Source organism: Barbus barbus (assembly GCF_936440315.1).
Source record: "Barbus barbus genome assembly, chromosome: 25".
NCBI lineage: Eukaryota > Metazoa > Chordata > Actinopteri > Cypriniformes > Cyprinidae > Barbus > Barbus barbus.
In genome coordinates this window covers 28,139,188-28,159,096 of record NC_136753.1, presented here as the reverse complement: position 1 = coordinate 28,159,096, position 19,909 = coordinate 28,139,188, and the positions used below count along the sequence as shown (strand labels likewise).

General features: G+C 34.8%; 2 protein-coding genes across 7 annotated transcripts in view; both read left to right on the top strand.

Moving 5' to 3' along the window:
• The first annotated feature begins 2,137 nt into the window (after positions 1-2,137).
• On the top strand, positions 2,138-6,897 carry tnni1b (troponin I type 1b (skeletal, slow)). Of its 6 annotated transcripts, XM_079378308.1 has the most exons (9): positions 2,218-2,293; positions 3,380-3,407; positions 4,098-4,184; positions 4,284-4,325; positions 4,535-4,666; positions 4,949-5,038; positions 5,665-5,841; positions 5,944-6,071; positions 6,213-6,897. In XM_079378308.1, exons 4-8 carry the CDS (start codon positions 4,317-4,319, stop codon positions 6,034-6,036), a joined length of 501 nt encoding a protein of 166 aa, XP_079234434.1. In that variant the 5' UTR covers positions 2,218-2,293; positions 3,380-3,407; positions 4,098-4,184; positions 4,284-4,316; the 3' UTR covers positions 6,037-6,071; positions 6,213-6,897. The 6 variants fall into 6 exon arrangements, with proteins under 6 accessions (XP_079234429.1, XP_079234430.1, XP_079234434.1 ...); XM_079378303.1 differs by lacking the exon at positions 4,098-4,184 and having other exon boundaries at positions 2,138-2,293; positions 3,380-3,411; XM_079378304.1 differs by having other exon boundaries at positions 2,162-2,293; positions 4,098-4,325.
• Positions 6,898-9,601: 2,704 nt separating this feature from the next.
• tnnt2b (troponin T type 2b (cardiac)) overlaps positions 9,602-19,909 on the top strand; it is a 15,688-nt gene continuing 5,380 nt past the window's right edge. Inside the window, exons 1-10 of the mRNA XM_079377421.1 lie at positions 9,602-9,625; positions 9,746-9,792; positions 14,112-14,159; positions 14,516-14,542; positions 14,705-14,726; positions 14,869-14,929; positions 15,268-15,384; positions 16,845-16,922; positions 18,697-18,804; positions 18,882-18,994. Coding sequence (XP_079233547.1) covers positions 14,876-14,929; positions 15,268-15,384; positions 16,845-16,922; positions 18,697-18,804; positions 18,882-18,994 — 470 coding nt within the window. The 5' untranslated portion in view covers positions 9,602-9,625; positions 9,746-9,792; positions 14,112-14,159; ... (1 more) ...; positions 14,705-14,726; positions 14,869-14,875. The remainder of the gene's footprint in view (positions 9,626-9,745; positions 9,793-14,111; positions 14,160-14,515; positions 14,543-14,704; positions 14,727-14,868; positions 14,930-15,267; positions 15,385-16,844; positions 16,923-18,696; positions 18,805-18,881; positions 18,995-19,909) is intronic.

Here is a 19,909-nt window from a genome sequence, read left to right as displayed (position 1 = left end):
ATGGTGTATATCTGCAAAGTACACCTGGAGAAAGCCAGCAAAACCTAAGCGCAGATAAAAGCATTGCATGCATGCATTTATCTCGAGACATCAAAATAGCTTTTAGTATCTCACAAACACCAGAGTGGCGTTAACAGCTGTCTAACTGCTCTATGTTTAGCTATGCCAACCTATGGGCAACTTCACATTCCTGTCATAATCTCTTATTGTTGTCTACAGTTAATATTTTAATCAGACGCATGGTCAAGCACAGAGCATGGTTCCACTGAGGAAACACACAGCAAATCAATGTGACAGAATAAAAACAAAAATCCTCTTACAAACATCTCATGCCTTTCCTTTGCATATAAAATGATTATATAAAGGCAAAAACTGATACCTATGAAATAAAGTTTACCCCTGATAAAACAGGCCTATGAGAGATAATATTCATCTTACGCAAAACTCCAAGGAAAACTTTAACGGAGAATTAAATGAAGTCTCATGAGCTATAAAAGACCTCTGAGCATTAGTGTTTCTCCTAAAATTCCTATAGAAAAACAAAAACAAATGAGATCGGTAGTTATACAGTAAGTTTGTGGCTATAAAAGTAATATAGATAGCAGATAATTTGATTTTAGGAGAATTATTAATTAATGAGATAAGTTTGAAATGGCTGGCATTTGACTGCAGACTTTGGATTCTTGGCCAGTTTGAGACATTGCTGAGATCTCTTCCAAAACACTCCAGGCTTTTTCTCAGGAGAAACATCCCAGAAACAGCAGATACGCTGTAAAATACGGGTGGTGATGGCGCAGTGGATAAGACACATGCCTTTGGTGTGAGAGACCCGGGTTCGAATCCACTGTGAGACACCAATGTGTCCCTGAGCAAGACACTTAACCCCTAGTTGCTCCAGAGGCGTGCGACCTCTGACATATATAGCAATTGTAAGTTGCTTTGGATAAAAGCGTCAGCTAAATGAATAAATGTAAAAAGTGATAAGTTGACTTAACTTAAAAAAAACTCAGGAAACCCCTTGTCTTAAAATGATCAAGTAAATAATCATTTAAAAAATGAAGTTAAGTGAATTGATAAATTCACTTTTTGGAGTGATTAAGTTAAGCCAACTTATCACTTTTTACAGTGCATAATGTGTTTAAAATCATTCTCTCAATGATTATACAAAAGGAAAAAAACTGATACCCATGAAGTAAAGTTCATCCCTAAAGCAAATTGTTATTGACCAATAGATTATGAAAGATAATGCTCATCTCCTGAGAAACCCAAATGAAGATTTTAATGCTCAAATGTTTCTATTTTATATCTCATGAAACTGCATTTATTTCTCCGTTCTGCTTCATTTAAGTGTCAACTTCCTTTTAGATGTTTCCTTCAGAAAAACATAAATAAATGAGATCAATATTCATATATATACAGTATGTTTGGAGCTATAAAAGTACATTCAATTACACACTTGTACAATTAATAAAACAAGAAAATTAATTTTTTTTACAAGAAAATAGTCTTTTTGTCTCAAAATGTAATGTTTAATGTCAGTTATTTATAATTGTGAAATTTCACTTAGAAATGGCTAGTAATTTAAATTACACAAATACTAAATAAATAGCAAGTAACAGACTGAAGAAATGTGAAACTTTTTAATGCAGAAATACTAAAACAGTATTTTATTGTAAAGCACACTCCAATTATCTTTATTTACAACTAATTATTTGTACAGTGTAGAGGCTTTTTCTGAAGAGAAACATCTGAGAAACTTAACGTGCTACAAATACAAAAAGGAAAAAAACTGATACACGTGAAGTAAAGTTGATCCCTAAAGCAAGTTGTTACTGATAAACAGACAGATAAAACCAAAGGAAGACTTTGTTGAGATCTCTTCCAAAACCCATGGATTACTAGAGGCTTTTTCTCAGGAGAAGATTTGCTCTCAATGCTGTCTCGGAGAAACAATAGAGACATTAAGATACCTCATTGTGGACATATTAAAAAGGTCAATGGAAATTTCCTTAAATGAAACAGTTTTATCTTCTAGTAAGCTAAATTAGGTTGTGAGACAGGCCTGAAGCATCATGAAGAACCACAATCCACAGCTGTCTAACAGGCTGATAAGTGCCCCACAAGGCCTATCAACAACAGCCCTCCACAAGTGCTGGATAAAAGCTTTATGTGTGTGTGCGTGTGCTAATAATATCATCCAGTAACATGCCGAGGATGAACAATAAGAGAGTGTCTTAAAAAAGAGAGGCATTGTTCTAGAGCATCACTTCTCTGCCCATCTGAGCACCGCAAGGTAAGTTTTTTGCTTCCATGTTAAGGAAAGTTAGCTTGCATTGCATTTTTCTTCATTTCTAAGAAGAATAAACCATTTTTTAAAAATCCGAATACTGCATGGCCATTTCCATCTCAATATCTGTTAATATTGCCAAATGTGTAACCAAATATTCAATATTAATGTCATCAAATGTAACGGTTCAAGAAATTGTCATTGGAAAAAGCCATATTGCTCAACTTATTTAGAGAGATATCAATATCTGTGGTGAATATTACTCTTTCCTTTCATTTTATGCATTTTATTTACAAAAGTGCTTTATAATGGATTATGATTTATAATCTTTCTCCGTCTCCCAAATCACTTTGATTTTATCTCTCAGATATTTAATTAAAAAATAACCCCTTTATCAAGCTGACTCGAACGTTTACTTTTGGCCTTCCAGTACTGAGATGCATAAAACCTCAGTTTAAACCTCAGTGGAAATGATAAAAACATTACTTTAGAAACCTTTGGCGTTCGGGTCAATAAACCTATCCAGTTCCAGATTTATGATGATATGCTCTTTCATTTTATTGCGTAATTTACCGTATTTGTTTTAGTAAGTGCTCTAGACCGGTTTAACATCATTGAGCGGAAACTTGGGCTGGGTTGAAGCTCTGGTGCGGGTCTATTTATGGTGCATTGCAAGTGGATATGGGCTGGAGAAAGCTGGGATTGTTATCTGTGCGGCATAGTTACCGTGCCAAAATCACCGCGCCACGATAGGCCTCTGCCAACACCTTTTTTCCTATGGGTCCACTTCATGTGTGTGCGGCCACTGTCAGGACTTTGAAGTGGTTAACAGATGCAGAACACATGCCAAATCAACCAATTAGCAGCAGTTCATTTATTTTAAAAAGCAACACCTGAACGGTCGACATATCATTACCGCAATGATTTCAAGAGCCAAATACGTGAGGCTGCTGCTGTTAGAGTAAACAGAGGTATAATGGCATCTGATTAGCACTTCTGAATCTGGAAAAGCTGTCTGATACTTGAGCCCCTTGAAGATTCTCCCAATGGTCCTGCCCTTTGGAAACAAATGCCTTTATTTTTATCTCCTAGGTTGAATCGCCATTGTAAAGATGCCCGAGTGAGTATATTGTCTCTCTGCTTTCTGTTGTTCGTCATCTTAGACGTCTTATGGCTCTCTCGACAAATGTTCTCTATTCTTGGATTTACCGGCTGTGTTGTCTTTACTCAAAGCCTCAGTATTAATGAAGGCCGATCTGTGATTACAATGGAGCCCAAAAAATCTGAGACCACATCGAAACACACTGAATTAAAAAGACACTATTTTTGGGTCACTTTTTAGTAATCAAATTAATAATTAATTAATGAAATAATTAGTTTTGCTTCTTGATTCTCAATTTATGCCAAATAACTTGGACAATCAGGTTTTGTTCATGTCATCTTAAGTAATTAAAAATAGGGATAAAAAAAAAAAAAACAATTGGTAGGATTTCCAATTGTCACTAAGAAACTGCTTGTAAATTGAACAAATAATATAAAGAAAATAAAGAAATGCAGTCACACATTGAATTTAACATGACATTTTTAAAAAATGGTCAAACAAATGTAAAACATACTTAAATTAGACACATAATTACATTTTTATTATTCATTTTATTATTATTTTCTTGTAAAACATATTCCAATAATCCAATACTCCACTAAAAGCATTTTCTCTCGTGGTCTTAGACCTTTGGACATCATTGTATGCCTTAAAACTAAAAGCTTTGTTATTAATAAGATCTAATTATGTGTTTTTATTCTTTTGCAGACAGGAGGTGAGAGTGACAGGCCATCACTGAATGCCACTTTTTCAATACTTTTTTTCTGATCTACAATACCAGCAAACTAATCAACTGTAACCATAACAAATAATATTTTGATGTGAGAATGATAGTATGTGACAGCATAAATAAAGTTTGCTCTATATAACCAATGCTCATTTTAAATTTGACAGAAAAAGTCCAAGATCTCTGCATCTCGCAAGCTGATGCTTAAGGTACAACTGCATTTTCTTAAAATAACATGGGTAGTGTTTCCCATACAAAATGCCACATTTGTAGAGTGTTTTGGAGGGTTGCTCAAAAAATGTAATAAAGCAATATTTAGCAAGCATCACAAATTAAGAAGTGCATTCAAAGCTTATTATATTGATTTACTCCTAGCATATATTAGATCTTAAAGTGTGCCTGTCTATGTGTTCATCAGAGTCTTATGGTAGCTAAAGCAAAGGATGATTTAGAGCAGGAGCTGGTAGATAAAGAGGCAGAGAAGGAGAGATATCTGGATGAGAAAGCTCCTCTGCTACAGACGAGTGGCTTGTCTTTCGCTGAGCTTCAGGTACATCATCCACAACTCACAAAACACTCTCATACTACTGATATTAATATACATAAATCCCTTACAAAAAGTACCATGATATTACCAAACAGTATAACATGGAAAACCATGTTTTTGGAAACTATAGTATCCCAAAAGTGCTATTTAAAAACCATTCTATATGAATATTGTAAACAAACAATAATATTGTTCTGTATATATAAAAATCATACTTTTAGAACATTTTCTTTCACCATCAGCAGAAACAGCTGCAGGCTTGTAAATAATCGTTCTCTCTATCAGGAGCTGTGTCGGGAACTACACGCTAAAATCGACGTGGTGGACGAGGAACGCTACGATATCGAAGCTAAAGTGCTTCACAACACAAGAGAAGTAAAGAAACAGTTTAGCTCTTTATACAGCTCAGCCAATAACACATGTAGGAAAATGAAAGGTCTTTTTGGCCATTCACGATCACAGCAACTTCCTGAACCAGTCATGAAATAACAAGTTTCCAGTATTCATTTGTCAATACATATTAAAAGCAAAAACACTATCCAACATATTTACTAAATCAGAACTGATGTAATATTTCACAGAGCACAACAGTGAGTGCCTTCTTATTCATAACCTTGGTTGTGGACGCATTTTTCCCATTTATTTTCTCTGTAGATTAAAACAAATAAATAAAATTCCAACATTCCAAGATGAATCAAAACAAAAAATTATTTAATTTAAAAATATAAAAATAAACAACTGAAAATTATATGAAAAATTGAAACAGAAAAAATTAAGCGTTGCAAATGCCTTTGCTGGCTATATATATATATATATAAAAACATGGAAGGAATTGCTTTTATTGTGTCACGCCTGTTTGGGATCTTTCATTATTTCAAAATAACACGGTAATCCGGTAGAACTGTGGTATTGTGTAAGAACATTACATCATATTCATACAAGAACCAAATTGCTCAATAATAAGTAGCAAAGGATGAATCTTTTAAACAAACCTGCTGCAGATCAAGGACCTGAACATCAAAGTCCTGGACCTGAGAGGCAAATTCAAGCGACCCAGCCTGAGGAGAGTCCGAGTCTCGGCTGACGCCATCCTGCGCTCTCTGCTGGGCTCCAAACACAAGGTGTCCATGGACCTGAGAGCAAACCTCAAGTCCGTCAAGAAGGAAGACACAGAGAAGGTGGGCTGGGGGTCTATAGTGTCCATCTTGGTTGAAATGAAAGACTTAAGGTTACTCACACCTGTACTGTGACATAATTCTGTTCTGCATTTGTGTTTGTAGGAAAAGACAGTGGAGGTCAGTGACTGGAGGAAAAACGTGGAGGCCATGTCTGGAATGGAAGGAAGGAAGAAAATGTTTGATGCAGCACAGTAAACGAGTCAATGCAATCAACATCTGCCAACATGCAAGTGTGTACAAGAAAACCTAAAGTCAAAATAGACCATATATATTTTCCTAATACACGTCTTTTTTTATTTTTTTTACTCTTACATGTGATATTGGTTGCTGTTATTGTTACTGAACTTACAACTTTGTGTGTCTTTCTGCAGGAAATCAGGGTGGGCCGAACTACAAAGATAAAAAACATTTTGTTAATGAGCTTCAAAAGCTTCAAATACACATGAAATAAATTTTACAGTGTTCAATAAATACGTCAAATTAAAAGCCATGTGATAAAATTGCCAGAAAGGGTTAAACTTCTTGTGAAAAGTGTTGTCAACATTGTACTGTAAATAAATTGTGTAATTTGCAGATATCAAGATTTGTAATTTCATGTGAATGTATTTAATAGACAAACGCTTGATAAGGGTTAAAGCTGAGGAGAAAATGACTAATGAAATTAAATGACAAGCAAATTAACTGGAAATTCATTACTCCTTTCTGCTTTATAAAATTAGTCATCTTGATGTGTACGTGCATATGGTGTGTCTGTACAGGAAAACAGGGTGTGCTGATAAGGCCAAACTGACCAATTTCATTGCTTTAGCTGTATATTTCTCAGTTTACCAGTCAAAAGTTGACGTCATTGCATGACAATGACAATGACTGTATTATCTCAAAATATTTAATAGAGTCTAATTTCATCTTGAATACGAGTAAAGATGAAGACTATCAGGAAAACCAACAGGCCTCCAAGAAACTGATGCTCCTACACTTACAAGCTGCTAGAGGGCAGTATTTACTAGGTAGAACTTATTGTATTAAAATAAACAAACAATCTATATTTATTTACTTATACACTATTTGATCTATATTTATTTAATAGCTTAAACAGTAGAGCATGGTGCCAGCAACCACAAAGTCATGGGTTTGATTCCCCAGACCTGACCAAATAAGGTTTCACAGTTTGAATATATATATATATATATATATATATATATATATATATATATATATAACCCAGAAACCAAAACATTGATGTTAAGAAGTTGAAAATGAAACATCATTCTTTTTTATTCTCTAAAGTAGATCCATAAAACAACTCAACTATAATGGAAATCGCCCAGTTTAAAGAACCAGTGAAGAGCTTTTATTCTTAGCCATTCATCCAAAACATGTCCAAACACATAACCAGCTGTAGAAGACCAACCAAACCAGTAACTAAGGCCAAACACTGCTCACTAAATGTTCTTGACGTTCACACAAGGTCACAGTATCGAAAAGGTGGAAAGGTGAAACATTTTACCACTGATTGACCAACAAGAGGAGAAAGTTGCAATGCGTTTTGGTGACATTCACCCATTCCTGGTCACATGACTCACCTCGGAAATATGAAAGATCTGCCTTTATGTCCCTTCCATTACTTCTGTATTCACTAGAACATAATGAATGTTTACTCTAGTACTAGATTAAGTGTCAGAATAGTGTTTCCAACCCAGTACAGCATTCATTGTGCTGAGTTTCTTCATTCATCTTTCTTTTATCCAACGACTTAGCAAATAACATTTTTAAGAGCAGGTCAGTTAAAGAGAACGAGCATGTGAGGACAGGAAGACTCTCTATCAGCGTTGATATTATACTGTCAGTTCTTAAAAGTTATCTCATTTTTAATTGTATCTATTTATAGCATATTGTATATAATATAATAATATGCTGCTGTCTTCTTATACAAAGAGATTGCAATTACATATATTTTTAAGTATGAATCTTTTTGTGATAAAATTATTATAAAAACATTTCATAATATAAATTAAATTTTGCAGATCATTTATAACATTTATAATTATATATCTCAAATATTTTGTTGTCATATATTGAATTAAACATTTTTATATAATTTGTGATATTATTGTTTTATAAAAATATTGTTTTTCCCCCTTTTTGCAGCACATATAATAATATAAAAAAATAATAATGTTTTTTACTTATATTCTGTACTGATGACAGCGGTGGCTTAAATCAAGTTTCAATCCTTTCATGTCACCTTTATTACCTCAAAACGGTGAGGTAATAAAGTGTAGAGATTGTCCAGCAGGTCACACTTGTCACATTAGTTACTCAATGAAGAAACGGAAACATTGTGTCATTGTGTTAATATTCTCACCTGCTGGGTTTGACATCCTGTGACCTTTCAAACAGGCACAGGAAATGAGCTGCAGGTCAGCTCAAAATGACTGAACGTTTACATGCCTAGACAGATTTCTGTTCAATTGTCTGCAATAACTACATTTACTAGACATTTTTACGATGACCTAGACAGATGCAACACTTCACAGATGTGAAAGACCTTGGTGCATGAATTTCAGAAATAGTATATACTATATCAGTACATCTACAGTTGTGTAAATACATATATATACTGTATTGCCAATTGCAAGGATGACTAATTAAAGAAATAGTTTGGTCAAAAATAAAATTTTGTTTCAAATGTATTCACCCTCAGGCCATCCAAGATGTAGATGAGTTTGTTTCTTCATTAGATTTGAAGAAATGTTGCATTGCATCACTTGTTCACCAATGGATGCTCTGCAGTGAATGGGTGCCGTCAGAATGAGAGCCCAAACTGCTGATAAAAACATCACAATAATCTACAAGTAATCCACACCACTCCAGTCCATAAATTAACATCTTGAGAAACCAAAAGCTGTGTGTTTGTAAGAAACACATCTATCATTAAGAAGTGTTAACTTAAAACTTCTGGCCAAAAATACCAGTCCATAATCCATAATAATGCTTCCTCCAATGAAAAAGTGCATCTTCTGTTGTCCTCTCACATTAAAATACACCAAAATCTTTGTTTAGAACTGTTTTACGGTGCTTGATGTGTGCATATTTCTCTCCTGATTCAGGATGACTTTTTCACTGCACGGAGAAAACAACATTAAGGATTATAAACACATATTTTAGCCAGAAGCGAAATCTAAGAGTTAAAACATCCTAATGATGGATTTGTTTCTTACAAACACACATCTTTTCACTTCACAAGACATTAGTTAATGGACTAGAGTGGATTATTGTGATGTTTTTATCAGCTGTTTGGACTCTCATTCTGACGGCACCCATTCACTGCAGAGTATCCATTACGGAGCAAGTGATGGAATGCTACATTTCTCCAAATCTGTTCCCATGAAAAAACAAACTCAACCACCACTTGGATGACCTAAGGGTGAGTAAATTTTCAGAAATGTTCTACATTTGAGTGAACTATTCCTTTAATTTACCAGTATTTAAATATTATACTACCTAAGTCACTGTATTATTATGTATAAAATTATCACTCCAAAACAGTCAGAGCTCTAAGATCATCATATGAGCACACAGTTGTCAGCCGATCTATTAATAGACAAGATGCACAGACACAGAGAATGTGTCTATTGTTCTCATTGTGCATGTACTATATGTGTTCATAGGTGCATGTATGTGCGGTGGCATGTCCAGCCCACCCTGTATCAACATAAAACATCACATATATAGTCGTGTGATCTTGGGGTTCAGCTTCAAGAACAAGCTGCCTTAAAGACAGGTAAGACCGATATCTGCACATCTCCACCAAAAGCATGATAGGGATCGTTTAATATGTTGTCAGACTAGTATAATCACTGTAAAAGCTGACTAAATCTTCTGTAATCTGTATATGAAACAGGTCTTAATCTAAGCATGTCATACAGAGAGGACGATGAGTATGAGTAAGTGTCTTTGTGCTTCATTTAAGAGCATTTACATGCATTGTGTAGGGTGTAACAAGAGAATAAATGCATGAAGTTTATTCACAGACACACGTTCAGTCATTGACAAGTTTATAAGGATTGCAAAAGTTAAAATAACGTTCCTATCTCGTTTGTTTCTGTCCAGGGAACAAGAGGGTAAGTTTTCATCTGTTTTGGTTGTCTGTAACGAATAAATCTGAACTGAGTTAGGTCTTAAACTCAAACATTATTTGAAAATAAAAACCCCAAAACAACACACAAAATACATCCTATAAAAGTAGAAAATATACAAATATTACTATAAGTAATATTTTTCACTTAAATAGTTCATTTAGATTTTTACTAAATTAAAATAATAATTTAGATTCCCTCACTAAATATCTTTTTTAATGTAGACAAAAAGCTAGCATACTGAAATAACTAAAAGGATCAATTCAAATAAACAACTTTCATATAGAACATCTGAACTTTTATATCAGCACATTTCTGCCACACAAGAAAAAAAATCATGCTTTTTTGTCATAATTATGAGATTTCTGAAAGCTGTTCGCATAAACACCCTCTCACATAAAACTTTTTATTGAAGTTATTTCTGCCACATAAGAAAAAAATCAAACTCTAAATCATAATTATGACAAATCGTCAAAATTCTTACATGAAAGATGAAATTAAAGTCATTATTGACATTAAAAGTCATAAACTCTTTTGTCATAATTATGACCTTTTTTCTCTTAGTTTCGACTTTTTGGCATTATTATTTGCATGTCATTATTATGTTTTTCTATATGGCAGAATTGAGAATCCACACCTTTTTACACAGATTTTTTGAACATCTATAATTATGGCTATAAACTAAATCTATGCTACTGTGGGATCAAATGCATCGCGGTGATGTTTCACTTAATGGTCGATTTTATTAAACATGCATGCATGACTCAGTATAAATACAGGTGGATATAAAACAACATTATTTAGAGACACTTAACAAATGGCATTTGATGATTCATCTGATTATACATCTGATTAAAAAGCATGCACGGTAGACTTAATCTTCTATGAGTTTGCTGCTGTTTTTCCTAAAACCATAGATAAAAAATTCCATTCGGTGTTCAAGCAGAGAAAGGTTCATGTGTTTGAGGCTGTTGAGAAGGGCTGTTGTTTGGAGCACAATGGCAATCTCAGTCTCTCCCACTCTCGGCCGGCCCAAATGGGAATCAGGTTTCCTCCCTGGTTTACACATCGGCTCCTGGGCTGTTACCCTGATACCTCAGTTAAATGTTACCTTTATTGACCAGTAGAGGAGAGAGTGATTTTCTAGGTGAGATTCACAGTGAATGAGGACGCACTGAACAAAGACATGTATTTTGAATACAAACCATCCCTTCATGTGACAGGAATGTGTGTTTAGCCCACTGAAATTAGACCCGCAGGAGAAGAATTTAGCCGGCACTTTCCACATTTTTTGGTATCCCGTGACTTTTCGAAGCATTAGTGGGACAAATCCTACTACTCTGTTACATATAGTTTTGCAAAGTAGCTAGTAAATACAATTATTGGCATCTTAAAATAGATATTCTACAGGAATAGACGGGGTTATAATTATTCAATTAAACTAAAAAAAAGGAAAAAAAGGAAAAAAGAAAATAAATATTAACTAAAATAAAAAAGCTGCCAAAACTTTACTTTTAGTTTAATGAAGTATGTACTAAAATAACTAAAACTAAATAAACTAAAACTACCAAATAGAAAACTAATAAAAACTGTACAAACATACAAAAAAATTAAGAAAAAAAACAAGAAAATTACTAAACCTAAAATTGAATTGAAAGCAAAAAATATTCAAAATAATTATTCAAAATAATAATAAAAACCATAATAGTATATTAATGACGCCAAAATAAAAAATAAATAATAATTATACAAATAATCTCAATTACTGATGTTATAAAAATGCGAAAATATTTTTCTTAATGTGAATAATTCTTTTCATATCTATATATACATATATTTTGAAAATATTTTTTCTTATTAAGAAAAATATGTACATATTTTAAAAATATATGCTGTATTTAAACCGTGTTTTACTAAAGTAACATTTAGTGCCAAACTATAATGATTGACAAAAACTTGTTATAAACGTGTTATTGACTTGCAATAATTGCGCATGTAAAATGATTACCCATTCTGACATACAAAAAAATAAAACCCATGAAGCTTATTTATATATTTAATGCAACCTCTTAGTTTAAAAATGAATCTGATTGTTAAGCACCTCCTTTCACTGATCATTTGCTGAAAAAAAGGTCCTGTTTTGAACCGTATGTGTGGAAGTGCCAGGACATTTGGCTGTTTTGACTTGTGAACCTACCCCACATCCATTAAAGAACAGGAGAATGAGAGCGGATGAGTGCTGGGGTGTGTCGTGAGATCATGTTCTTTGGCAGCACAAGCTGATATCAGAGGAGCTGGTGACGGGTGTGTTTATGTGTGGCTGGATTAGTTCAAGGGTGGAGTATCAGAACCAGCAGTTTCTCAAACCACATTATGTAATGCCACTACGTGACATCAGCCATGAGTCTAAGCCTTATTGAAGCCTTTTGTATTCAAAGAGGTAAATGAGACTGAAGTATGTGTGTGTTTTTGAGTTAGTTTGGTGACAAAACTATCCCTAGTAGTGAGCTAAATCTGACAACATCCTCAAATGAACAAAATGGTTTATTATCAATAGATGGAAAATATTTTTCTTTAAAAAATAAATGTAAAAAAACCCCAATAAAAATATCTATAAAAACAACATATTTCCTCATTCAGATAAGCGTGTGTTTGAGATTCTGTGTATTTTGCATGCATGCATTGGTCATTTGCAAGCATATGCATGATTATGTTCTCACGCTGTCTGCTTTGCACAGAGGAGATGCAGGATGAGGAGGTGCTTGAGGAGGTAGAGGAGCAGGTGGAGGAAGGTAGTGTCGCTTGTGCTAATGCTACTGTTAAAGCCACAGCTAATAATGCAGTGGTTCCCAACCTGGGGGGCACCAGAATTCACAGCGGGGGCACGGGAGCAGATATGCTGATAGGTTGGGAACCACTGTAATAATGAATGAGATTTGTATGCAAGCTTTTTTCTGCCATGGGTTGAAATCGTGACTTTTTATCTTAAATTTCTTTTTCTTGTAATTATATATAGGCCTACTGTATATAAAATCACAATTCAGATTTTTTTTCTCGCAATTCTTACTTTTTTCACAGAATTCTGAGTTTACGTCTCACAATTTTGTCTTTTGTTTCTGCATTAAAAAAATTAAGATTGCAAGTTTATATCTCACATTTTTATCTCGTAATTCTAAAAACAGAATTGTGAGACAAACTCAGAATTGAGAGATAAAAAGTCACAATTATACCTTTTTATTTTTTGTGATGAAAAATGGTTTGCATAATGGGCTCAGAATAAAACAGATGATGTTGTTGGGTAAATCTCATGTCACGAAGTTTGTCAAGAGCACGTCTCAAGTCGTGGGGAAGTCGTGGCCTAATGGTTAGAGAGTCGGACTCGCAATCCAAAGGTTGCGGGTTCGAGTCTCGGGCCGGCAGGGATTGTAGGTGGGGGGAGTAAATGTCCAGCGCTCTCTCCACCCTCAATACTACGACTGAGGTGCCCTTGAGCAAGGCACCAAACCCCCAATTGCTCCCCGGGCGCCGCAGCATAAATGGCTGCCCACTGCTCCGGGTGTGTGTTCACGGTGTGTGTGTGCACTATGGATGGGTTAAATGCAGAGCACGAATTCCGAGTATATGTCACTTCACTCAAAATAAAACACGGGAAAATTATATTTGCATAAACAAATACAATGTACCTTTTATTTATGAATTTAAAATAATGAAAATATTGCTTATTTTTTAAGCCATAACAAGGCAAATTTTTCATGCATAATTTTTTTTATTATTAAGGACTGAAAATTAACCCTCTTAGCTTCATTTGTGTGCTTTTATCAAATGGATAATGCATGTTAATGTTAGTAAATGTAAAATATTTATCCTTTTATCATTCATTGCTAGGTTCACTGTTCACTGTCTTTCCATTTTATTTCAGTGTGTTATTTGCCATTTCTTTGTAATTATTTGTGAAATTTACTACCAATTTCTTATTTAAAATTGTTTCAAAGTAACACCCAAACCATTTTTATTAGTACTTCAGAATTATAATTACTTAGGGTTAATAATTAATGATCCACAGGGCAAGACTTCAGATTGATCATAATGTGTTTTCAGGTAAATCCTCCTGTTTATGTGTTATTTTTTTAGGGCTTGTAGAGGCCAGTGGGAAGCAAACACCCAATCCACATCATGCAGGTAATAATTATTCAGCAAGTGCTTATAATCTGATCAACAACACCCAATAATTATACTTCAACAAAATCACTGGAGAGTGACACATTTGGGAGTAAGAACAATGTCAGCTATTGTAAGCTTAATGGACTGCATCCATCATATTTAAGTAGTTTCAAGCACTTCCAGATATCTTAACCTGAAATACTCTGAAAACAATGATGACCACCCAGACTTTTTTTTAAACATTTTAGACAAAATACCTTTTAGTTTGTGATAACAGACGTGTCTTCAGGGCTTTTCTTTATCTCTTGGGTCTTGCGTCAATGTTGAGGATCACATTGCTGCCATAGCTGACATGCATGTCTTTTCTTATGTAGATGCTGCTGAGGAATCTGGGGAAGAAGGTAAAGCGATAACATCAGACTCACTCAAAACTGGTTTCACCCTAGAAACTGAGCCCTGATGAACCTTTGAACCCCTTTAAAAGAAACAACAGTAAAATCATCAGCAACTAAATCATACATTTGTATTGTTTTCTTTACTCTCCTGCCAACCGGATGATGCAGGGGAAACAAAACCAAAGCATAAGTAAGTAAAACTTTCAAATGTATGCAAAATAAATGATAAATGAAATAGCTTACATATAAAGTATAATATATAACAATGCATTTCCAAATGTAAGACCATTGGCAAGAAAAAAAAATACTAATGCATTGTTGTTGATCATTAGACCCTTTATGCCAGCTTTGGTGCCTCCCAAAATTCCTGATGGAGAGAAAGTTGATTTTGATGTGAGTACTTTATTTTATTATATTTTATTTTATGGTGCATCATATTTCATTTCATTATTGTAGTATAAGCTTGCTTAATTTATTTACAGTGCATTAATTTGTTTACTACTGCAATTTTGCTTTGCAGTGTTGTCCTTGTCAGCAGCAATGCTGCAAATGCTTTCGCAATATAGAGATACATTAATAACTGTCATGCCAATAAATCACTCTGAATTTTCTGTTACTACACTAAACAGTGTTATATCACCTGCACTGTCATGAAACATGTGCTACGAGTAGTTTTTACTGTACTGTACATTACCACTACTACATAATTACCTTCAAAACCGTATCCTCAGGATATTCACCGCAAACGTATGGAGAAAGACCTAACGGAGCTACAGACGCTCATTGAGGCTCACTTTGAGAGCAGAAAGAAAGAAGAAGAGGAGCTGATCAACCTCACCCAACGGATTGTAAGACTTTTTTTATAAAAAATCGTATAAAAATTAAATGCATTTCTTCATAACTATTGTCATATATTACAGAAAAAATAAATAAACCCTCACCACTGCAACTATGATAAAACAAGTAATGTCTTGTTGAAATCACCCTGCTAAAAAAAAACTGCTATTGACTTGCTAGGTTTGGTTGGTAAACAGCAGGGCTATACTGGTCTACCAGCTAACCCAGCAACATACCAGGTCTAACCAGCATGGAAACTCATGCTTGCTTTACTCTGCTCTTTCCAGCAGGACTGAGACTGGTTTCACAGAAATGAACTGTTGAATACATAAATATATACCTTCAAATAAAAGCATGACTCCTTGAACATCTACACAGAAAACAGAAAAAACTGAAAAATGAAGCAAAATATACTACAGTCAGTGTTTAAATTGTGTATTGTGTAAATTGTAATTGTGTTAATTATGAATGCATGGCTTAACAAAATATAAAACAACATCAAACTACATGTGAGTTTTCTGGAATTGTTTGTGTTTGCAAATGATTGCATTCATGTGTGTGTATTTGATAAGATGGGATTTAAATGATCCCTAAATAAATCCACATGGAAACTGTGACACATGACCATTGAAAACTTTGGGATCAGTATAATGTTTTAAGAAATTAGTACTTTTATTCATCAAGGATGTATTAAACTGATCAAGAGTGACGGTAAAGACGTTTATAATGTTACAAAAGATTTCTCTTTCAAATAAATGCTGTTCTTTTGAACTTTCTATTGACCAAACAAATCCTTAAAAATAAAGTGTATCATTGTTTCCACAAAAAATATGAAGCATGTTTTCATAATTGATAATATAATAATTAGTGCTGTCAAAAATGTTTTTGTTTATATAATATATGTATGTGTACTCTGTATATTTATTATGTATATATAAATACAAACACAAACAGTGTCTGTTTTGAAAATATTAACGTACATTTATATTCTTATATTTTATATAAATATATTTCATATGTAAACATAACATATTTTTCTTAAATATATAAATGCATGTGTTTGTATTTATATATACATAATAAATATACACACTACACACTCATATATTATGTAAACAAAAACTTTTATTTTGGATGCAATTAATCGCGCTTAATCAGCACTAATAATAATAAATATTTCTTGAGCAGCTAATCAGCATATTGATTAAATAAGAGGAATAAATATCATTTTACAATATATTCACGTGAAAACAGTTCACAACATTACTGTTTTTGTTGTATTTTTAGTCAAATAAATGCATCCTTGGTGAGCAAAAGAGACTTTTTTCAAAAGCATTACAAATCTTCTATTCCAACTGATATTGTAAGTGTCTCAAACTAAACTCTGAGTATGTTTCACAGCTTTCAGATGTGCTAAATGTGATTAGTTCATCTTCAAAGCGAGATAAATGTTGTCTATGTTGACCATCAGGAGAACCGGAGGGCAGAACGAGCGGAGCAACACCGGATCCGCACAGAGCGCGAGAAAGAGCAGCAAAACAAACTAGCCGTAAGTTCATTAAAGTGAATGCTATTCACCTTTTATTTCATAACATGGAAATAAGCTTTTTTTATGTGCAAGACTTCCGGCTTCCAAATCATTAGCCGCTACAGGTAAATAATTATGATTAACAAAGTGCAGTCAACGGTAAAACTATTTGAGCTACAACCAGTCTGTTTATTATTACGATAATAAATTTATATAATATGATAACTAATACCACTTTGCAATATCAAGCAGCATAATGGTCTGTTTATGCTAAAATACCTGGATGCAAATGACACCGGAATTTTCGCACATTCAAATTAACACAAATTAACACTTCGGAACACAAATTAAGAACTTTTTGATGCTTTCTGACATCTCTCTGACCCTCCCATAGACAGCAATGTAATTAATATGATCAACATCCAGAAACGTAGCAAGGAGATCGGTAAAATAATCCATTTGACATCAGGGGTTCAACCGTAATTTTACGAACCTACGAGAATACTTTTTGTACAGAAAGAAAACAAAAATAACGCCCTTATGCAACATTTTGTCTCCTTTGTGTCAGCGTAGTGCCATTTTGGAGAATATCCGCTGGATGGAAACTGCGTACGCTGTTCTGTGTCAGCCGCACCACACAAAATACACTGTTTTCGTTCAAATCAAAGCGTAAGCGACGTATGGTGCGGCTGACACAGAACAGTGTACACAGTTTATGGCTTCTCAGTGATCGCCCACTGTTATGATTGGCTAACGTCATTGCATTGGAAAGCGTAAACATCAAGCGTAGCGTTAGTTCTGGCAGGTCACATTAGCCAAGCTCGCATCAGCTGACTCCCAGATGATCCCCATCTACCTATAGAAATACGACACCTAGCTAAGCATCTATATATAAGGTCATCAGTATTATCAGCAGTTTTCGCATGGCTCAATAGCTAATTACCCTCCTCCATCCCCAACTCCTCCTCTGTTAGTCAGGATCCAGCCTTCTGATTCTCCTTTGAATCAGACAAATTTAAAAATGTGTACATAAAATGACTGAACTTTAACAAATCTGCAATACTTTGTTGGTTCTGTTCTGTTTACCCTGGGGGGTTATCGCTGCTCTCCCTGCTCTCATCCATGCTAGGCTGCGTGGATGCGCAGGGAGATCTTGCCCAGAACAGAACCATACCACCAATCCAAACTGTACACTGATTGGCAATCATCTTTGACGATAGTGGTCCTGACAGAATTGCTATTGCAAGTGAGTGTTTTGACAACAAAATCATAATAAAATGGTCATTTCCTGAGAAAGCATTATGAAATCATTTACTTACGGTTTGTTATGCAGCTGCGGTCAGTACCGCTTCATCTTTCGACAAATGTTTCTGTCTGAAAGCGAACGTGCATCTGTATACTGTATCAAGTGTAGACAAGATAGCAGCAGGGATTGTAATTTGTGTTTGCTTTTGACGCGACGCAACACATTCAGCGTAATCAAGTGTCAGCCATTAGCAGCTGAACGCCAGTGGGCGGGGCCTATGGTGAGAAGAAGACTATTCATCAATATCTTGTTTTGGAGGCAGTATTTATGCAAATGTTTGTGCCCTTGTGATGTCACCTTGCAGCTCAGATCCAAATGAGCCATTTTTGGAGCTTGATTAAATAAATGCTTTGTTTATAATGAGGAGGACGTTTTAAGCTGTGAAACTTGCAAGATGTTTTAATGGTACAAAGACCTCTTATATGCCAAAAGATCAAGGCAAATTTGATTTCTTATGTCATGACCCCTTTAATGAATTATTTCTTTCAGGAGGAAAAGGCACGAAAAGAGGAGGAAGAAGCCAAGAGGAAGGCTGATGATGATGCTAAGAAGAAGAAGGTTCTCACAAGCTTCCAGTACACCGGATACATGCAAAGGGTAATGAGCTCAGAGGTCAAAGGTCACGGTGCACAGTCGCTACATATCCTTATTTTCTGTTTTGTTTTGACTGACAGACAGACAAAAGGGGTGGGCCTAAGAAGCAAACAGAGAGGGAGAAGAAAAAAACGATTCTTACCGAACGCCGTAAGGAACTGAACATCGAAAACCTGAGTGCCGATAAACTGAGGTGAAGGAGTTATCAAAACATGACGGCACATACAGGTGCATCTCAGAAAATTAGAATATTGTGAAAAAGTTCTTTATTTTTTGTAACATATCAAAAAGTGAAACATTCATATAATCTAGATTCATTGTGTAAAGTAAAACATTTCAAAAGTTTTTTATTTTAATTTTGATGATTAGAGCTTACAGCTCATGAAAGTCAAAAATCCAGTATCTCACAATATTGGAATATTTCCTAAGATCAGTCAATCAAAAAAAAAAAAAATTCAAAACAGAAAAGTTCTGGTTCTTTAAACTATGTTCATTTATGCACTCAATACTTGGCCGGGGCTCCTTTAGCACAAATTCCAGCATCAGTGAGGAATGGCATGGAAGCGATCAGCCTGTGGCTCTACTGAGGCACTATTGAGTCTTCAGCTCCTCTGTATTGTTGGATCGACTGTTTCTCATCTTTCTCTTGAAAATATACCATAGATTCCATATGGGCTTCAGGTCAGGCATGTTGGCTGGCCAATCAAGCACAGTAATATCATGGTCAGCAAAGCACTTGGAAGTGGTTTTGGCACTGTGGGCAGGTGCTTAAGTCCTGCTGGTAAAGGAAATCAGCATCTCCATAAAGCTTGTCACCAGATAGAAGCATAAAGAGCTCTAAAATCTCCTGGTAGACGGCTGCATTGACTTTGAACTTGATAAAACACAATGGACCAATACCAGCAGACGTTAAGGCACCCAAATCATCACTGAAACTTCTCACTGGACTTCAAGCAGCTTAGATTCTGTGTCTCTCCACTCTTCCTCCAGACTCTGGGACCTTGATTTCCAAATGAAATGGAAAATTTACTTTTATCTGAAAAGAGGACTTTGGACTACTGAGCAACAGTCCACTTCTTTTTCTCCTTAGCCCAGGTAAGATGCTTCT